Source organism: Chiloscyllium punctatum, chromosome 33 (genome assembly GCF_047496795.1).
Source record: "Chiloscyllium punctatum isolate Juve2018m chromosome 33, sChiPun1.3, whole genome shotgun sequence".
Classification (NCBI taxonomy): domain Eukaryota; kingdom Metazoa; phylum Chordata; class Chondrichthyes; order Orectolobiformes; family Hemiscylliidae; genus Chiloscyllium; species Chiloscyllium punctatum.
Window position 1 is genome coordinate 4,658,733 of NC_092771.1, and position 15,525 is coordinate 4,674,257.

The 15,525-nt window shown below is 39.0% G+C and overlaps 1 protein-coding gene across 8 annotated transcripts in view; it reads right to left on the reverse strand.

The window, feature by feature from the left end:
* The window catches only part of otud7a (OTU deubiquitinase 7A), a 152,604-nt gene that overhangs the window by 79,076 nt on the left and 58,003 nt on the right, over positions 1–15,525 (reverse strand). For all 8 annotated transcript variants that reach the window (XM_072552769.1, XM_072552766.1, XM_072552768.1 and 5 more), the window contains 2 exons: positions 8,075–8,245; positions 3,716–3,934 (listed from right to left, as the gene is read on the reverse strand). In XM_072552769.1, coding sequence (XP_072408870.1) covers positions 3,716–3,934; positions 8,075–8,245 — 390 coding nt within the window. The remainder of the gene's footprint in view (positions 1–3,715; positions 3,935–8,074; positions 8,246–15,525) is intronic.

Consider the following 15,525-nt stretch of genomic DNA (forward strand, 5'->3'; position numbering starts at 1 on the left):
AGTTACAGATTAGCAAGGAAGGATTTAAAGGGAGAGTTAAGAGGAGCCTTAGAGAGAACATGAACAGTCTTTAGCAAGTAGAATAAAGGAGAACCCGAAAGCTTTCTATAGGTATATGAGGGGAAAAAAAAGACAACTAGGGTAGGAATAGGGCCAGTCAAAGACAGAAGTGGGAAATTGTGTGGGAGATCAGAGAGGTGCTAGACAAATATTTCTCATCAGTTTTCACTGAGGAAAAGGATAATATTATAGAGGAGAAGAATGAGATACGAGATATGAGACTAGAAAGGATCGAGGTTAGTAAGGAAGAGGTGTTATCAATTCTAGAAGGAGTGAAAGTAGACAAGTCCCTTGGGCCTGAAGGGATTTATCAGAGGATCCTCTGGGAAACTAGGGAGAAGATGGCAGAGTATTTGGCTTTGATATTTGAGTCGTCATTGTCTACAGATTTAGTACAGAGAACTGGAGGATTGCAAATGTTGTGTGCTTGAAGGGCAGTGAAGATGACCCAGGTAATTATAGACCAGTGAGCCTTATGTCTGTTGTAAGAAAAGTTTTGGAAAGGATTATAAGAGATATGATTTATAATCATCTAGCAAGCAACAATTTGATTTCAGATAGTCAACATGGTTTCATCAAGGGTAGATCATGTCTCACAAACCTCACAGATGATTTTTGAGAAGGTGACCAAGCATGTGGATGAGGATACGGCAGTTGACGTGGTATACATGGACTTCAGTAAAGCCTTTGATAAGGTTCCACATGGTAGGTTGATGGAGAAAATTTGGAGGTATGGGATTGAGGGTGATTTAGCAGTATGGATTAGAAACTGGCTTTTTGAAAGAGCGCAGGGATGGTGGTTGATGGAAAATATTCAGCCTGGAGTCCGGTTACTAGTGGTATGCCACAAGGATCTGTCTTGGGACGACTGCTGTTTGTCATTTTCATAAATGACGAAGATGCAGGCATAGGTGGATGGATTAGTAAGTTTGCAGGTGACACTAAAGTGGGTGGAGTGGCGGACACTGTGGAAAAATGTTGCAGGTTGCAAGGGGGCTTGGATGAACTGCAGAATTGGGTTGAGAGGTGGCAAATGGAGTTCAATGCAGCCAAATGTGAGGTGATTCACTTTGGGAAGAACAACACGAAGGCAGGGTACTGGGTCAATGGAAAGATTCTTGGTAGTATGAATGTGCAGAGGGATCTTCGAGTCCATGTACATAGATCCCTGAAAGTTGCCACCCAGGTTGATTGTGCTGTTAAAGAGGCATACAGTGTGTTAGGTTTTATTGGTAGAGGGATTGAATTCCAGAGCCATAATGTCATGCTGCAACTATACAAAACACTAGTGCGGCCTCACTTGGAATATTGTGTGCAGTTCTGGTCGCTCCATTACAGGAAGGATGTGGAAACATCAGAAAAAGTGCAGAGGAGATTTACCAGGCTGTTGCCTGCTCTGGAGGGAAGGTCTTATGAGGAAAGGTTGAGAGACTTGGATCTGTTCTCATTGGAAAGAAGAAGGCTAAGAGGGAATTTGATAGGGAACAAGATGATCAGAAGATTAGATAGGGTATACACAAAGTCTTTTTCTGAGGATGACAAAGTCAGTTTGTTCGAGGAAGCTTAACTACAAATTGAGGGGTGATAGATTTAAGACAGATGTCAGAGGCAGGTTCTTTACTCAGAGGGTGGTAAGGGCGTGGAATGCCCTGTCTGCCAATGTAGTTAACTCAGCCACGTTAGGGAGATTAAAACAATCCTTGGATAAGCACATGGATGATGAAGGGATAGTGTAGGGGGATGAGCTTAGATGAATTCACAGATTGGTGCAACATCGAGGGCCGAAGGGCCTGTTATGCACTATATTGTTCTGTGTTCTATATTGTGTGGTAATGACTTGGAACGAACTGTCCACAAGGGTGATGGAAGCAGAGACAAATCAATGATTGAAGAATCTCTACTGTGTGGAAGCAGATCATGTGGCCCATCAAATCCACACCGACCCTCCGATTAGCATCCCATCTGACCCATTCCCCACCCCACTCCTGTAACGCTGCATTTCCCACTGCTAATCCCTGGACACTACGGGCAATTTAGCATTAACCTGTACCTTTGGTGGTGCACCAACCTTTGGGCTGTGGGGAGAAACCGGTGCATGTGGAGGAAAGCCACACAAACACTGGGAGAATGTTTGTATGGAGTTTGTACAGTTGCCCAAGGGTGGAATTGAACCTGGGTCTCTGGAGCTGTGAGGCAGCAGTGCTAACCATTGAGCCGCACTGATTTCAAAAGGAAGTTAGATGGATACTCAAAAGGACTGTGGGCCGGTGTAGCACGGCCAATAGGTCCAAGGCACTGAACCCAAGTTCCAGTCACTATAGATGCCACTGCTGCCAGTTTTGATTTGAAGGGGAGGTGATGGCCTAGGTGGTATTATCACTGGACTATTAATCCAGAGACCCAGGTAATGTCGTTGAGATCCAGCAAATTGTGGAATCTGACTTCAAGAAAAATCTGGAATTAAGAGCCTAATTAAGTCGATTATCAGGAAAAACCCATCTAATTCACTAATATCCTTTAAGGAAAGAAGCTGACATCCTTACCTCGTCTGGCCTACATGTGACTCCAGACCAATAGCATTGTGGTTGACTCTTACCTGTCCTCTGGGGAAATTAGGGATGGGCAATAAATTAATCCCATGAATGAATATTTTAAAAAATTAATTTGCAGTCTACGGGAACAGATCCAGAGCACGAGGCTGACTGGATTCAGTTCATGGATAGTCAGCAGAGATATAATGAGCTGAATGGCCTCTTTTATATAGTATATGACTCTGTAGCTCTTGTCAAACTTTTAAAATTCTTCTAGCTGTCTCTCTCTCTCTCTCTCTCTCTCCAACCACATACCATCCAGATCCGGAACCCTCTATTCCCTTCAAGCCTCTCAAATGTGCCAATGTTCTCCGCTTCCTGTTGTGGCAAGTTATACATTTCTTAACATGCTAAAAGCAACTTATACATTTATGACTAGCTTATACTTATAAACTTTGCTCTTAGTTTAACCACAAGTAATGTTTTCTCCATTTCCACTCCAACATATCTCTTTACAATTTAGATCTCCCCATAGTCTTCCCTTCTCATTCAAAATATTCCTCTCAGGTTGCAAACTTTTCCTGATAGTGAAACCTTCTCAAGGGTAATGTGATTCAAGTGATTCATTAACCTTTTCATCAAATGTAGAGCAGAACTGTACAGTGGTCTATGCTGACTTAATCGAAGTGTTTTATACATTTAGCACTATCTACCTGATCTGGTATCTTATTCTTCTGGAAGTGATCCTATCCATCTTCTGTTTGCCTTATCAACTTGCATCTGATGTCTGTATCTGTATTTCCATATTTTTTCTTTGTCTGCATTTAATTTCTTATCTTTCAAGGAATAAATAACCTCTATACTCCTACTTTCAAAATGATTTGCTTTACCATTTGTTATTTTGAATTTCATTTGCCACGTAACAACACATTCTTAAAGTATGTTTTTATTTTCTGTATTTTGGTGTAGCCCAAGACATTGTTAACCATCTCCTCTTAGTTGGTACCAATGGTTATTTTGTTACCTGTACAGCTAATTTGGGTTCAACTCATTTGCATGTATGATAAGCAGCAATGCTCCCAACACCTAGTCATTTCCCAACATTTTGTAAAATATTTCCTCACCTGCCTGTTCCAAGGCTACCATTGTTGACTGTTCAATCAAATCCCGTTCAATAAAGCTTCGGAAATCTTCACTGTACACATTTAAATCAGGCAGCTGGAATGTATAAATGGGCATCTCTAAAGGAAAATGCTCATTAGTGCATTCGTTTGCTACCTGTGATCGAGCAAGGGACACTATGGCTGAACTTGCATGAGAAATTCCTCGGGAAAGACGTTTTTCTGAAAAAAAATAAAGTACAAGATGAATGCAAAATATTATTGGCTAAAAAGTACCCAGAATCAGCAACTTGATTACAATGCAATGTACAGAAAGTAAAAATGCAAATCTGAAATTCACAAAACAACATAAATAAGGAATTAGCACATAAAACAAAATAGTTTAAAAATGTAATATTTTCCTTTAGAATAAACATAAAATATTCACTATTACTCATGTATACAAATATTTTAAAACCACAGTTTTGATATGATGGCTAAAAGTGTTGGTAAATGTCAGTCCATGAACAACTGAAATGTGATATCAAGTGAAGTGAATAAAGAAAAAGGACATATCCTGTATATAACATAACACCTATATTCAAACATCTCTTTTTGCACCCAGACATTTCAGAAAACAGAAGATAAATGTAACTATGAGCATTTTTAAACAGTGATGTGAAAATTAATCCGTATAACACTCAAAGAAAAAGTCTTGCATTAAACTTGTGTACATTTTTAATTAAATCCTTTGCCTTTTGAGTTTCAATGAAAAAGACATTCTCAGTACTCTGGTCCTTACCACTGAAGCAACACATCTGCAACCTAATTCTATAGTAAAAATATTAGTTAGGAAATGTAAAGTCTTAACTTTAAGCAAAATTACACCTGCACAAAAACACAGATTATGGTTTTGCAGAAAAACATTTTGAAGGCAGTTTGTGACAAAAACATTGCATCAGCAGCTTTTAAAGTCAGTTTTGTCCGCGAGTTGCTATATATATTTTATACAATCATGTTTTATATGACAAGCTATTAAAGCTTAACCAGGGGTTACTTCAAAAAAGTAATTAAAAGAAGAGGTAAGTTATGAAAGAAAACTCATACAAGATATAAGAATGGACAGCAAAAGCTTCTTTAAATATATAAAAAAGGAAGAGAAAGTGAATTGATCCATTGAAAGATGAGACTGGAGAGTTAATAATGGGGTACACAGTGGGGAATAGAGAAAGAGTGGAGACACAATCAATATTTTGCCTCAGTTTTCACACTGGAGAACACTCGTACTACACCAATAGTAATAGGTCATTCAGAGGCTATAGGAAGGGAAGAATTTAGAATAATCTTCACTGGGAGAAAAAGTACTGAGTGAACTATCGAGACTGAAAGCAGACCAGGATCCAATAACCTATATCATAGAATCTTGAAGGAAGTGGTAGCAGGGGAAAATGAATCCATGGCTATTATAATCCAAAATTCCCTGGAGGCAGGAAAGGTTCCAGTGATTTGAAAAAATGCTAATAACATGTCCTTACTCAAAAAGGGAGGGAGGGAGAGAGCAGGGAACTATAGACCAGCAAGTTTATCATCTAATCTTGGGAAATTGTTAGAATCTATTATAAAGCAAGTAATAGCAGGACATTTGCAAAGACAAAATACAATCATAGTCACATTCTTTCATGAAAGGTAAATCATGTTTGACTAATTTGCTAGAGGTCTTTGAAGATATGACAGGAGGATGGCTAACATGGTGTCACTATTTGAGAAAGGTGGTAAGGAAAAGCCAAGGAACTATGGACTGGTGAGCCTGACATCAGTGGTGGGCAAGCTGTTGGTGGGAATTCTGAGGGACAGGATTGACATGCATTTGGAAAGGCAAGGATTGATTAGGAATAGTCAAAATGGCTTTGTGCATGGGAATTCATGTCTCACTAAGTTGACTGAGTTTTTTGAAGAAGTAACCAAGAGGATTGATGAGGATAGAGCTGTAGACATGTTTGAAGTGGACTTCAGTAAGATATTCAACAAGGTTCCTGAGGGTAGACTGGTTAGCAAGGTTAGATCACATGCAACACAGGGAGAACTAGCCATCTGGATACTGAACTGGCTCAAAAGGTAGAGGTCAGATGGTGGTGGTGGAGGGTTGCTTTTCACACTGGAGGCCTGTGTCCAGTGGTGTGCCACAAGGATCAATGCTGGGTCCACTGCTTTTCGTCGTTTATATAAATGATTCGGATGTGAACATAGGAAGTATACTTAGTAAGTCTGCAGGTGACACCAAAATTGGAGGTGTAGTGGACAGCGAAGAAAGATACCTCAGAGCAGAAAGGGATCTTGATCTGATAGGACCAATGGGCTGAGCAGTGGCAGATGGGGTTTAATTTAGATAAATGTGAGGTGCTGCATTTTGAGAAAGCAAATCAGAACAGAATTTATACACTTAATGGTAAGGTCCTGGGGAGTGTTGCTGAACAGAGACACCTTGGAGTATAGGTTCACTGTTCCTTGAAAGGGGAGTCACTGGTAGATAGGGTAGTGAAGGCAGCCTTTGGTGTGCTTTCCTTTACTGGTCAGTGCATCGAACATAGGATTTGGGAGGTCATATTGCAGCTGTACAGGACAACGGGTTAGGTCACACTGCACCTGCTCTGGGCAGTGGCCCACACTGCGCCTGCGTGTTAGTCTGCCTGCCAGCTGAAGGACTGGGGAAGGGGAACATATTTTGCAAAATTTCTTCCTATCATTTTCTTCCTCTTTGGGAGGTGATTTAATTGAAACCTACAAATTACTGAAAGGGATAGACATGACGGCTGTAGGAAAGAAGTTTCCTATTGGTGAATCTAGTATAAAGTGGGTACGTGAATTAGGACCAAGAAAAATTTGTTCACTCAGAGGAAGCTCAGGTTATTTGAAGTAGATAGGTTTCTGATTACCAATGATGTCAAGTTCATATATAAACTTACTTAAGTTGCCCAGTCACTTCGATCGGTTCTCAAGACCCACTGAGGGAACCAGCACATTGACAGCATTTTTCCACAATGTTAACAAGTTACAAATTGGACACAGTAAAAGATTGGCTGCTTTGAGTTTAGGTACTTTGGATATCAATATCTCTGCACATGTTCAGAATTTTCCATTCTATTTTGTAAGTACACATGTAAACCACTATACAGAGATTATGCAATATTTTTACTTTGCTTCAAAATACATGAATAGGAGAGGTTTAGAGGGATTGAGCCAAATGCAGACAAATAGGTCTTGTTTAGTCTGGAAAACCTGCTCGGTAAGGACTGAGGGTTCTGTTTCCATACTCTATGACTTTGATTAGCAAGGCTTGGACACATGGAATCCAAGGAGCTAGCCATTTGGATACAAAATTGGCTTAAAGATGGCAGAGGATGGTTGTGAAGGGTTCTTTATTGGATTGTAGGCCTCAGTGTGCCACGTGGATCAGTGCTGGGTCCACTCCTTTTTTCATTTATATAAATTATTTGGATGGGAATATAGGAGGAATAGTTACTAAATTTGAAATTATTTGCCAAAATTGATGGTGCAGTGGACAGTGAATGTGGTCACCTTAAAGTACAATTGGACCTTCATCAGATGAGTTGATGCACCAAGGACTGGCAAATGGAGTTTAATTTAGATAAATGAGTGCTGCAGTTGGGTAAGGCAAATCAGGGCAGGTCTTATACACTTCGGGAGGACCCTGCTCAGGTGTATTTCCGAGCAAAGAGACCTTGGGGATGCAGATTCACAGTTCCTTGAAGATGGACGCACAAGTCAACAGGGTAGCGAAGGTGGCATTTGGTATATTTGCCTTTATTGGTCAGCGCATTGATTATCGGAGTTGGGATTTCATGTTGTGGCTTTACAGGACTTTTTAAATACTGTATTTAATTCTGGTCTCCATGTTATAGGAAAGATGTTGTTAAACTTGAAAAGATTTACAAGGATGTTGCCAGGGTTAGAGGGTTTAAGTTATAGGGAGAGACTGAATAGGCTGGGGCTACTTTCCCTGAAGTGTCAGAGATCAAGAGGTGATGTAATAGAGGTTTATAGGATCATGAAGGGCATGGTTAGAGTGAATAGCCAAGGTGAGAGGGGAAAGATTTAAAAGGGACTTGAAGAGCAACTTTTTCACGCAGAGGGTGGTGCGTGCATTGAATGAGCTTCCAGAAGAAGTGATGGAGTCTGGTACAATCACAACATTTAAAAGGCATCTGGATGGATACATGAATAGGTAGGGTTTAGAGGGAAATGAGCCAAATGTTGGCAAATGGGACTTGGACGAGTTGGACAAAAGGATGTACTTCCAAGCTGTTCAACTCTGTGACTCCATGACCTGTAGGAATGTTGTGTTCCAACTGTGAAACACATTACCTTGAGCAAATTCATCCTGTCTCTGCTCAGATGTTTTCATTTGATCGGACAGTTCTTGGTCTTGCTGCCTGTAGAAGCTTCCTTCATTGAACACACAAGGTAGATTCCCAGTATGAACTTGTCGAAGTTGTTCAAAGTCATTCAGTGCTGCACTTAGATCCCAGTTTTTACCTACAAAGATAAAATTGTACATTGTTGCTTATTATCCAAATATAACTGATACGTTATCTAAAGAGAAAAAAAAAATCAGCTGACTTCCCTCCCATGACCTTTATTTAGGCATCAAACTCTATGGATGAAATAAGTTACTTTGAAACAAATCAATATAGGAATACTTGCTCATTGCATTTCTAAAAGGTCTACTTATAAAAAAAATTGGATACACACTTGTTATATCATCACTGAGCAATAGAAGTGTAAAATTTCTAACTCATTTTTAGATGTGATGATGCAACTGCTCATCAAATAATTAACAAAGTAATAATAATCAATCAATATCACTATTGGACAATGATTCACTGAGTTCTGCGCAGTACTGTACAGAATATTTGACATTCAGTGCTTCCACATGTGGCCTTGGTTCAGTGGTAGCACTCTTGTGGATTCATGTTCCACTCCATAGATTTGGACACAAAGTTTGGGCTGACATTTCAGTGCAGTGTGAAGGAGGTTTGCCTTTTGTTTCAAATTATTACAACAAAGGACAAGGCTATCATATTGGTTAAAAGCACTTTGAAAGCCACTCATTTAGTCCCATACCCATTCTCTTTCACCAAAACCCTACAAGGATTTCCTTTTCAAGTTTATTTCCAATTTCCTTTTGAAAATTACTCTTAAATCTGCTCCCATGACTTTTCAGGCAGCACATTCTAGATCGTGTCGACTCACAAAGCTAAATAACTTCTTCGTAACCCTTTGGGGTTTTTTTTGCTGATTAACTTCAACCCATAGTCTTTGGGATGGTGGGCAAAATGCTCTCTGTCCTCTCAGATGGACTTTAAAGGTCTCATGCTATTTTTTCAAAAAAAAAACCAGAAGAATTCTCTTGCTGTATAGCCAATATTTATTCCTCAAATGAGTACCAATATTAATTCAGTAATTGATGCCATTGCAGTTTGAAAGAATGTTGCTATGAATAAAATTATAACAGTGACTCTACTTCAGAAGGAGTTATTTAGTTATGAAACATGAGATACCCAATGTTTTAAATACATTGAGCAATACTCCTGAATACAGAGACAATGCATTGGATTGCATTTCAAATTGAGAGTAATGTAGGCTGGTGAACCTTCTATTCCCCTTTGCTGTCAGCCTTTGACACAGTTACTAGTAGCAAAAAGTAGAGAAGCAGGAACATGAGTAAGCCATTCACCCAATTGAGTAAGGTAAAAACAATGACTGCAGATGCTGAAAACCAAATACTGGATTAGTGGTGCTAGAAGAGCACAGCAGTTCAGGCAGCATCCAACTCGTTGGATCTGCCTGAACTGCTGTGCTCTTCCAGCACCACTAATCCAGTATTCACCCAATTGAGCCTATTCTGCCATTCAATTAGACCACGGCTGATGTGCACATTTATATTTCAGCATCAGATTTGTGAAAGACAGCAGAGCTTCCTTCAGATAATTTAAAATATTAATCAGTTCTTACTAGCCAGAATAATTGTTTACTAAACTAATTTCTATTAAGTACATTAAAAATTTTGAAACTGATATTTAACATAAGTAGCAAATTCACTGACGAGAATGAATGCATATATTTACATAAGACATCAACCTCATATCAATGATCATTTTAGTTTGATTTAATATCAAAATTTACTATAACTGCGATGTACTTGAAGCACATTCCAATAAAAAGTTGGCATTGCAATAACAGCATACTGCTCAGCAGAGCACGTCTACATCATTCTGTATGCGGAGATGTTAACTCATAATACTTGATTATTTAGGGATTTGAGAGGAGAGTTAAGAGTCAACTGTATTGCCATGGATCTGGAGTTACATATAAGCCACACAAAGTATGAATGACAGATTTCTTTTCCTAAAGGACACTAGTGATGAATGATGAATCTAGAATTTGCATGTCACATTAACTGAAACTAGCTTCACTTATTCCATATATATTTATTTAACTGAATTTAAGTGCCTGAACTGCTGTGGTGGGAATAATGCTTGTCTCCAGGTCATTAATTCAATTCAGTTTTCTTTTAAAAGAGTAAACTAAAGCAATAAAAACAGAATGACATCAACCATCATTAAAAGGGAACAATAAAATCTTCCAATCCTGAAATAAATTGTATCAGAATTAGAAGAAAGATTGTTTATGAATATAGTTATTATAGGTTCTTCAGGTTAATATCCCCGAATCATCTTTGTAATCAAACTGTTTATGTCAAAGAGAAAAACTGTTGTTATTATTCATTAAAAAGCAATCAGCTTTATAATTTCGGTTTCTGCAGCAAATGCTTCTGCTGTGGCCTTACTTAAAGTTTAGCTTAATTTTGGAGAAATTAAAGGCTTGACTGTTTTATCCTCCAGAACTAGAATTCTGACTCCAAACTACCTAGTGTGAACACCCAATCCTTTCCATAAGTCAAGCAACTGATCATTTTCTATTAAGTATCTATGTCTGCATAAGTTCCTATGTTTATCCCTTCTAAACATAGCAGAGATATTGCATGAAATCAAATTGAAATAGTGGACAAAGTGATACTCTATTTAAAAGTATCCCAAACAATCTTTATGTCATTTGGAGTTAAAGGCCAAGTATAAAATCAATTACAAAACAAAAGGATAAAAATCACAACACCAGGTTATAGTCAAACAGGTTTGATTGGAAGCACACTAGCTTTCGGAGCGATGGTCCTTCATCAGGTGATAGTGGAGGGCTCGATCGTAACACAGAATTTATAGCAAAAATTTGCAGTGTGATGTAACTGAAATTATACATTGAAGAATTGATTGTCTGTTAAGCCTTTCATCTGTTAGAATACAGTGATAGTTTCACTTCTTTCATGTGTAAATCACAAAACCTTTTTTAAAAAAGTTGCATTCTCTGGTTAGCTATTAACAATGGTGATAGCTAGACATTATGTTGAAGGTGTTAGCCCCCTGTGCTCTCTGTCTATGACCTGATGTTTAGATTGATTCTAATCTAAAAAGTGAGATAACAAAGTTTTATATAAATTCATGCGGTTTTTGAGCTCAGAGTTTGACATGAACATATGCAGTTTTTGAGCAAAGTGCAATGTAACTCTGCAGGTACAAATTCACCCCACAAAATATATGTATGCATGTGTGCGTCCGTCCATCCGTCTGGGGTGGAGGTTGTGAGTGTGCGTGTGCGTCCGCGGTGAGTGCAGAGTGTCTTAAGTCTGTGAGGGGGTGCATGTGTGAGTGCAGGAGTGTGTATGTGGGTGTCTGTGTGCGTGTGTAGGAATATGTGTGTGTGTGTGTGTGTGTGTGTGTGTGTGTGTGTGTGTGTGTGTGTGTGTGTGTGTGTGTGTGTGTGTGTGTGTGTGTGTAGTGCAATGGTGGTCACCTGTAATGTGACATGAACCCAAGGTCCCGGTTGAGGCCCTCCCTATGGGTACCGAACTTAGCTATCAGCCTCTGCTCGGCCACTTTCCTCTGCTGCCTGTCCCAAAGTCCACCTTGGAGGATGGTCACCCGAAGGTCCGAGGCTGAATGTCCTGGACCACTGCATGAATTTATGTAAAACTCTGTTATCTCACTTTTTTCGATTAGAATCAATTTAAACATCAGGTCATAGACAGAGAACACAGGGGGCTAACACCTTCAACATATTGTCTAGCTATCACCATTGTTAACAGCTAACCTGAGAATGCAACTTTAAAAAAAGGTTTTGTGATTTACACATAAAAGAAGTGAAACTATCATGGTATTCTCACAGACGAAAGACTTAACAGACAATCAATTCTTTAATGTATAATTTCAGTTACATCACACTGCAAATTTTTGCAATAAATTCTGTGTTACGATCGAGCCCTCCACTATCACCTGATGAAGGAGCGTCGCTCCGAAAGCTAGTGTGCTTCCAATTAAACCTGTTGGACTATAACCTGGTGCTGTGTGATTTTTAACTTTGTTCACCCCAGTCCAACACCGGCATCTCCAAATCAAAACAAAAGGAGGCCACTTGGTCAATCAAGTACGGTATGGCTCGATGCAGAATAATGCAGTTTCTCCTATTCCTCCCAAAGCCATTCAAATGGTCCCCAATTTTCTTTTGGAATCATTTGATTATTCCCACTTCCAGGAAAAATTTCTTTACCCAGCGTGTGATGAGAATATAGTGAAAGGGAACACATTTTCATTTTCCTTTACAACTGTAAGCTGAAATGATTGTTGGACTACGATATAGCTACACCTTTTTAGCTTTTTGAAGCACTGAGATTCTAACTGAGGAAATGGTCTAAGGAGTTTGAGAGAAGGAAGAACTGCCTGACAATAGCCTTTTATTGATTGAGTTGCAGTCTGTTACAAATCTCTAATTGTAAAGAAACCAGACACCTCCAGAGTTGGAAAACTGAAAATATCTCTCTCACTCTCCCTTTTTCCTGATGAGAGAAATAAAGTTGAAGACAGAATTCTAATAGGGCTTTTATTTCAACCACTGAAATGAAAAATGACTATTGCTTTACAGACAACAGCTTTTCATTATTGCAGAAGTCAAAGTGAAGTATGTCAGCTAATTTAACCCACTTTTGTATATAGCTGCTTGATCTTCAGAATTTTGCACCAATAATATGTAAAGCCAACAGTCTTTATAGGGGTACAGTTCAAGTAGCACAGTATTAGATTAGTAGTCCTTTCTTTTCCCTCTGCTATTTGTTCAAGTTAGGTGTGCTACAATTTTTTTCATTATTAATGGGAAAACCTGGAGTGAATTGCTTTTGTCCTGTCAGTCAGGCAAGCTGTCATCTTGGTGGTCCAACTGGAATTTTATACATCTTGTGAAGGTTTGTTTAGCAGTGGGGCATAATTATCAGTGCATTCTTCCCAATTCAATCATGACAGTGAAACTTGCAATCATGAGAATTGATGCATTTAAGGGGAAGCTCCACAAGGGAATTAAGTTGCTCACATGTAAACGAGGAAGAATAAAGAAGCCTCAAGTGGAGAATAAATACTGGCACAGCTTAACTGTAATAAATGCCCTGATTTTGTGCTGTAAGTCCAATGCAATTCAATTTAAGAACTCAAACAATAAGATGCAACACAATCCACAAAGGAAAATTTAAAAAGGAATGAAGCTTGATGTAACGCAGAAAGTAAGTGCTTGAGAAAGTTAGCTCATTTTTATTGGGGAAAACAGCATGTAATTTAAAATTACTAGCAATTTTAATGCTCATTAAATTTTATCATGTCACTGAACTAATGTTACCAAGTCCGATATCTATTGTAAGTTAGATGAGGCCACTTAAGCAAATATTCAAGAAATTGAATTAATTTATGTTGCTGAACACTACTTACAAAGGATATGTAGAACATAATATTTAACATCAATATGCTGATAACTTAATACATTGCAGGAGTGAGCACCCAGCAACAAAGGAAAATTTCAAATTCAAACCCTACTCCATGTAAGTTGGTTGAACCTATCAAGGCAACTGAGGACTAAGCCCATGGAACTCATTCCTCAGAAAACAGTGACAGCTGCATGATTGAATCTTTTAAAGGCTGAGGCAGATTAATTTTTGAAAAGAAAGCCAAAGATTATGGGGGAAAAACTGAAAAGTGGAGATGAGATGTCATTCACATGATCTTATTGAATGATGGAGCATGATAAGGGCTGAATGGCCTATTCCCACTGAATGGCCTATGTTTTAATGACATGAAACTGGCCTTTGTAATACGGAGTTATGAGTGGTGAGTTTGATGGATCCTCAACATGCTCAGGAATTCATCTTGAATAGCTTTAAGTGACTCTGACAGACAGGTCCAAATATGTAGGGATGTTAGAAAGCAAAGAGCAGGACCAGGCTTTAATTTACACACAAACAATATTCAATACCTGCATTTAATTTCCTGTCTTTTCCCATGGGATGTGGGCATAAATAGTTAGACCAGCATTTGTTACCCACTCCTTTTCTTCAATAGTTTTTACTATATTCTGTATTTGTAAAGTTTAGAACTTCTTAACCTGACCACATATTGTAGGAGTCTGGTTATTGGACAGATTTGCTGCTTTTATGCTGCCATATTCAACTTTTACAACACAGAACATCACCATTCATTCGCAGGAGTGGGAGCTGCCTTAGAGTCATAGAGATGAACAATATTGAAAGAGATCCTTCGGTCCAACTGGTTCATTACCAATCAGCTAGCCCAACCTAATCTAGTCCATTTGCTAGCACCTGGCCCAAATCTCTCCAAACCTTTCCTATTCATATATCCATCCAGATGCCTTTGAAATGTTGTAATTGTACCAGCCTCCACTTCCTCTGGCAGCTCATTCCATACATGTACCACCCTCTGCGTGAAAAGGTTGCCCCTTAGTTCTCTTTTATAACTTTCCCTTCACCCTAAACATATGCTCTCTAGTTCTGGAGTCTCCCACCCCAGGGAAAAGACTTTGCCTATTTATCCTATCCATGCCCATGATTTTATAAACCTCTATAAAGGTTACCTCCTCAGCCTCTGACACGCTAGGGAAAACAGCCCCAGCCTATTCAGCCTTCCTCTATAGATCAAATCTTCCAAATCTTGCAACATCTTTGTAAAGCTTTTCCGAATCCTTTCAAGTTTCAGAACATCCTTTTGATAGGAAGACGACCAAAACAGCATGCAACATTTCAAAGTAGCCTAACCGACGTACTTCTGTCTTTAGAAGCATTGTATTCCATAATGGTTAGGTAAGTCCAGTGCTGTTAGAAAGGGTGTCCCAGGATATTGATCAGGGAACAGTGAAGAAACGGCAATAAGATTCAAAATCAGGATGGTTTAAGGCTTGGAGTTGATCTTACAGGTGGTAATGCTCCCATCCATCTGCTGTCCTTGCCTCCCAGTTGTCAGAGGTTGTGGGATTTGGAAGGTGATTTCAAAATAGGTTTGACAAGTTACTGCAGTGCATCTTGCATGTGCCATCATCTATCTATGGTCGAGAACTAGATGTTTAAAGTGATTGGTGGGTGCCAATCACATAGGCTGCTTTGTTCTGAATCACATCAAGCTTTTAACAATGCTGGTGGAGTTGTACTTTCCTAGACAGATGAGAAGTATTCTATCACACCCCTGATTTGTGCTTTATAGATGGAGGACAGGCTTTTGGAAAATCAGGCAATGAAGTACTTGCCACTGAATTCTCAGCGATTGACACGTGCTTGTAGCTACAGTATTTATACGGTTAGTTGAGCGGAGTTTCTGGTCAGTGGTAAACACAGAATATTGATAACTGAAGGATGTAATGCAAAATGTTTGGCCACT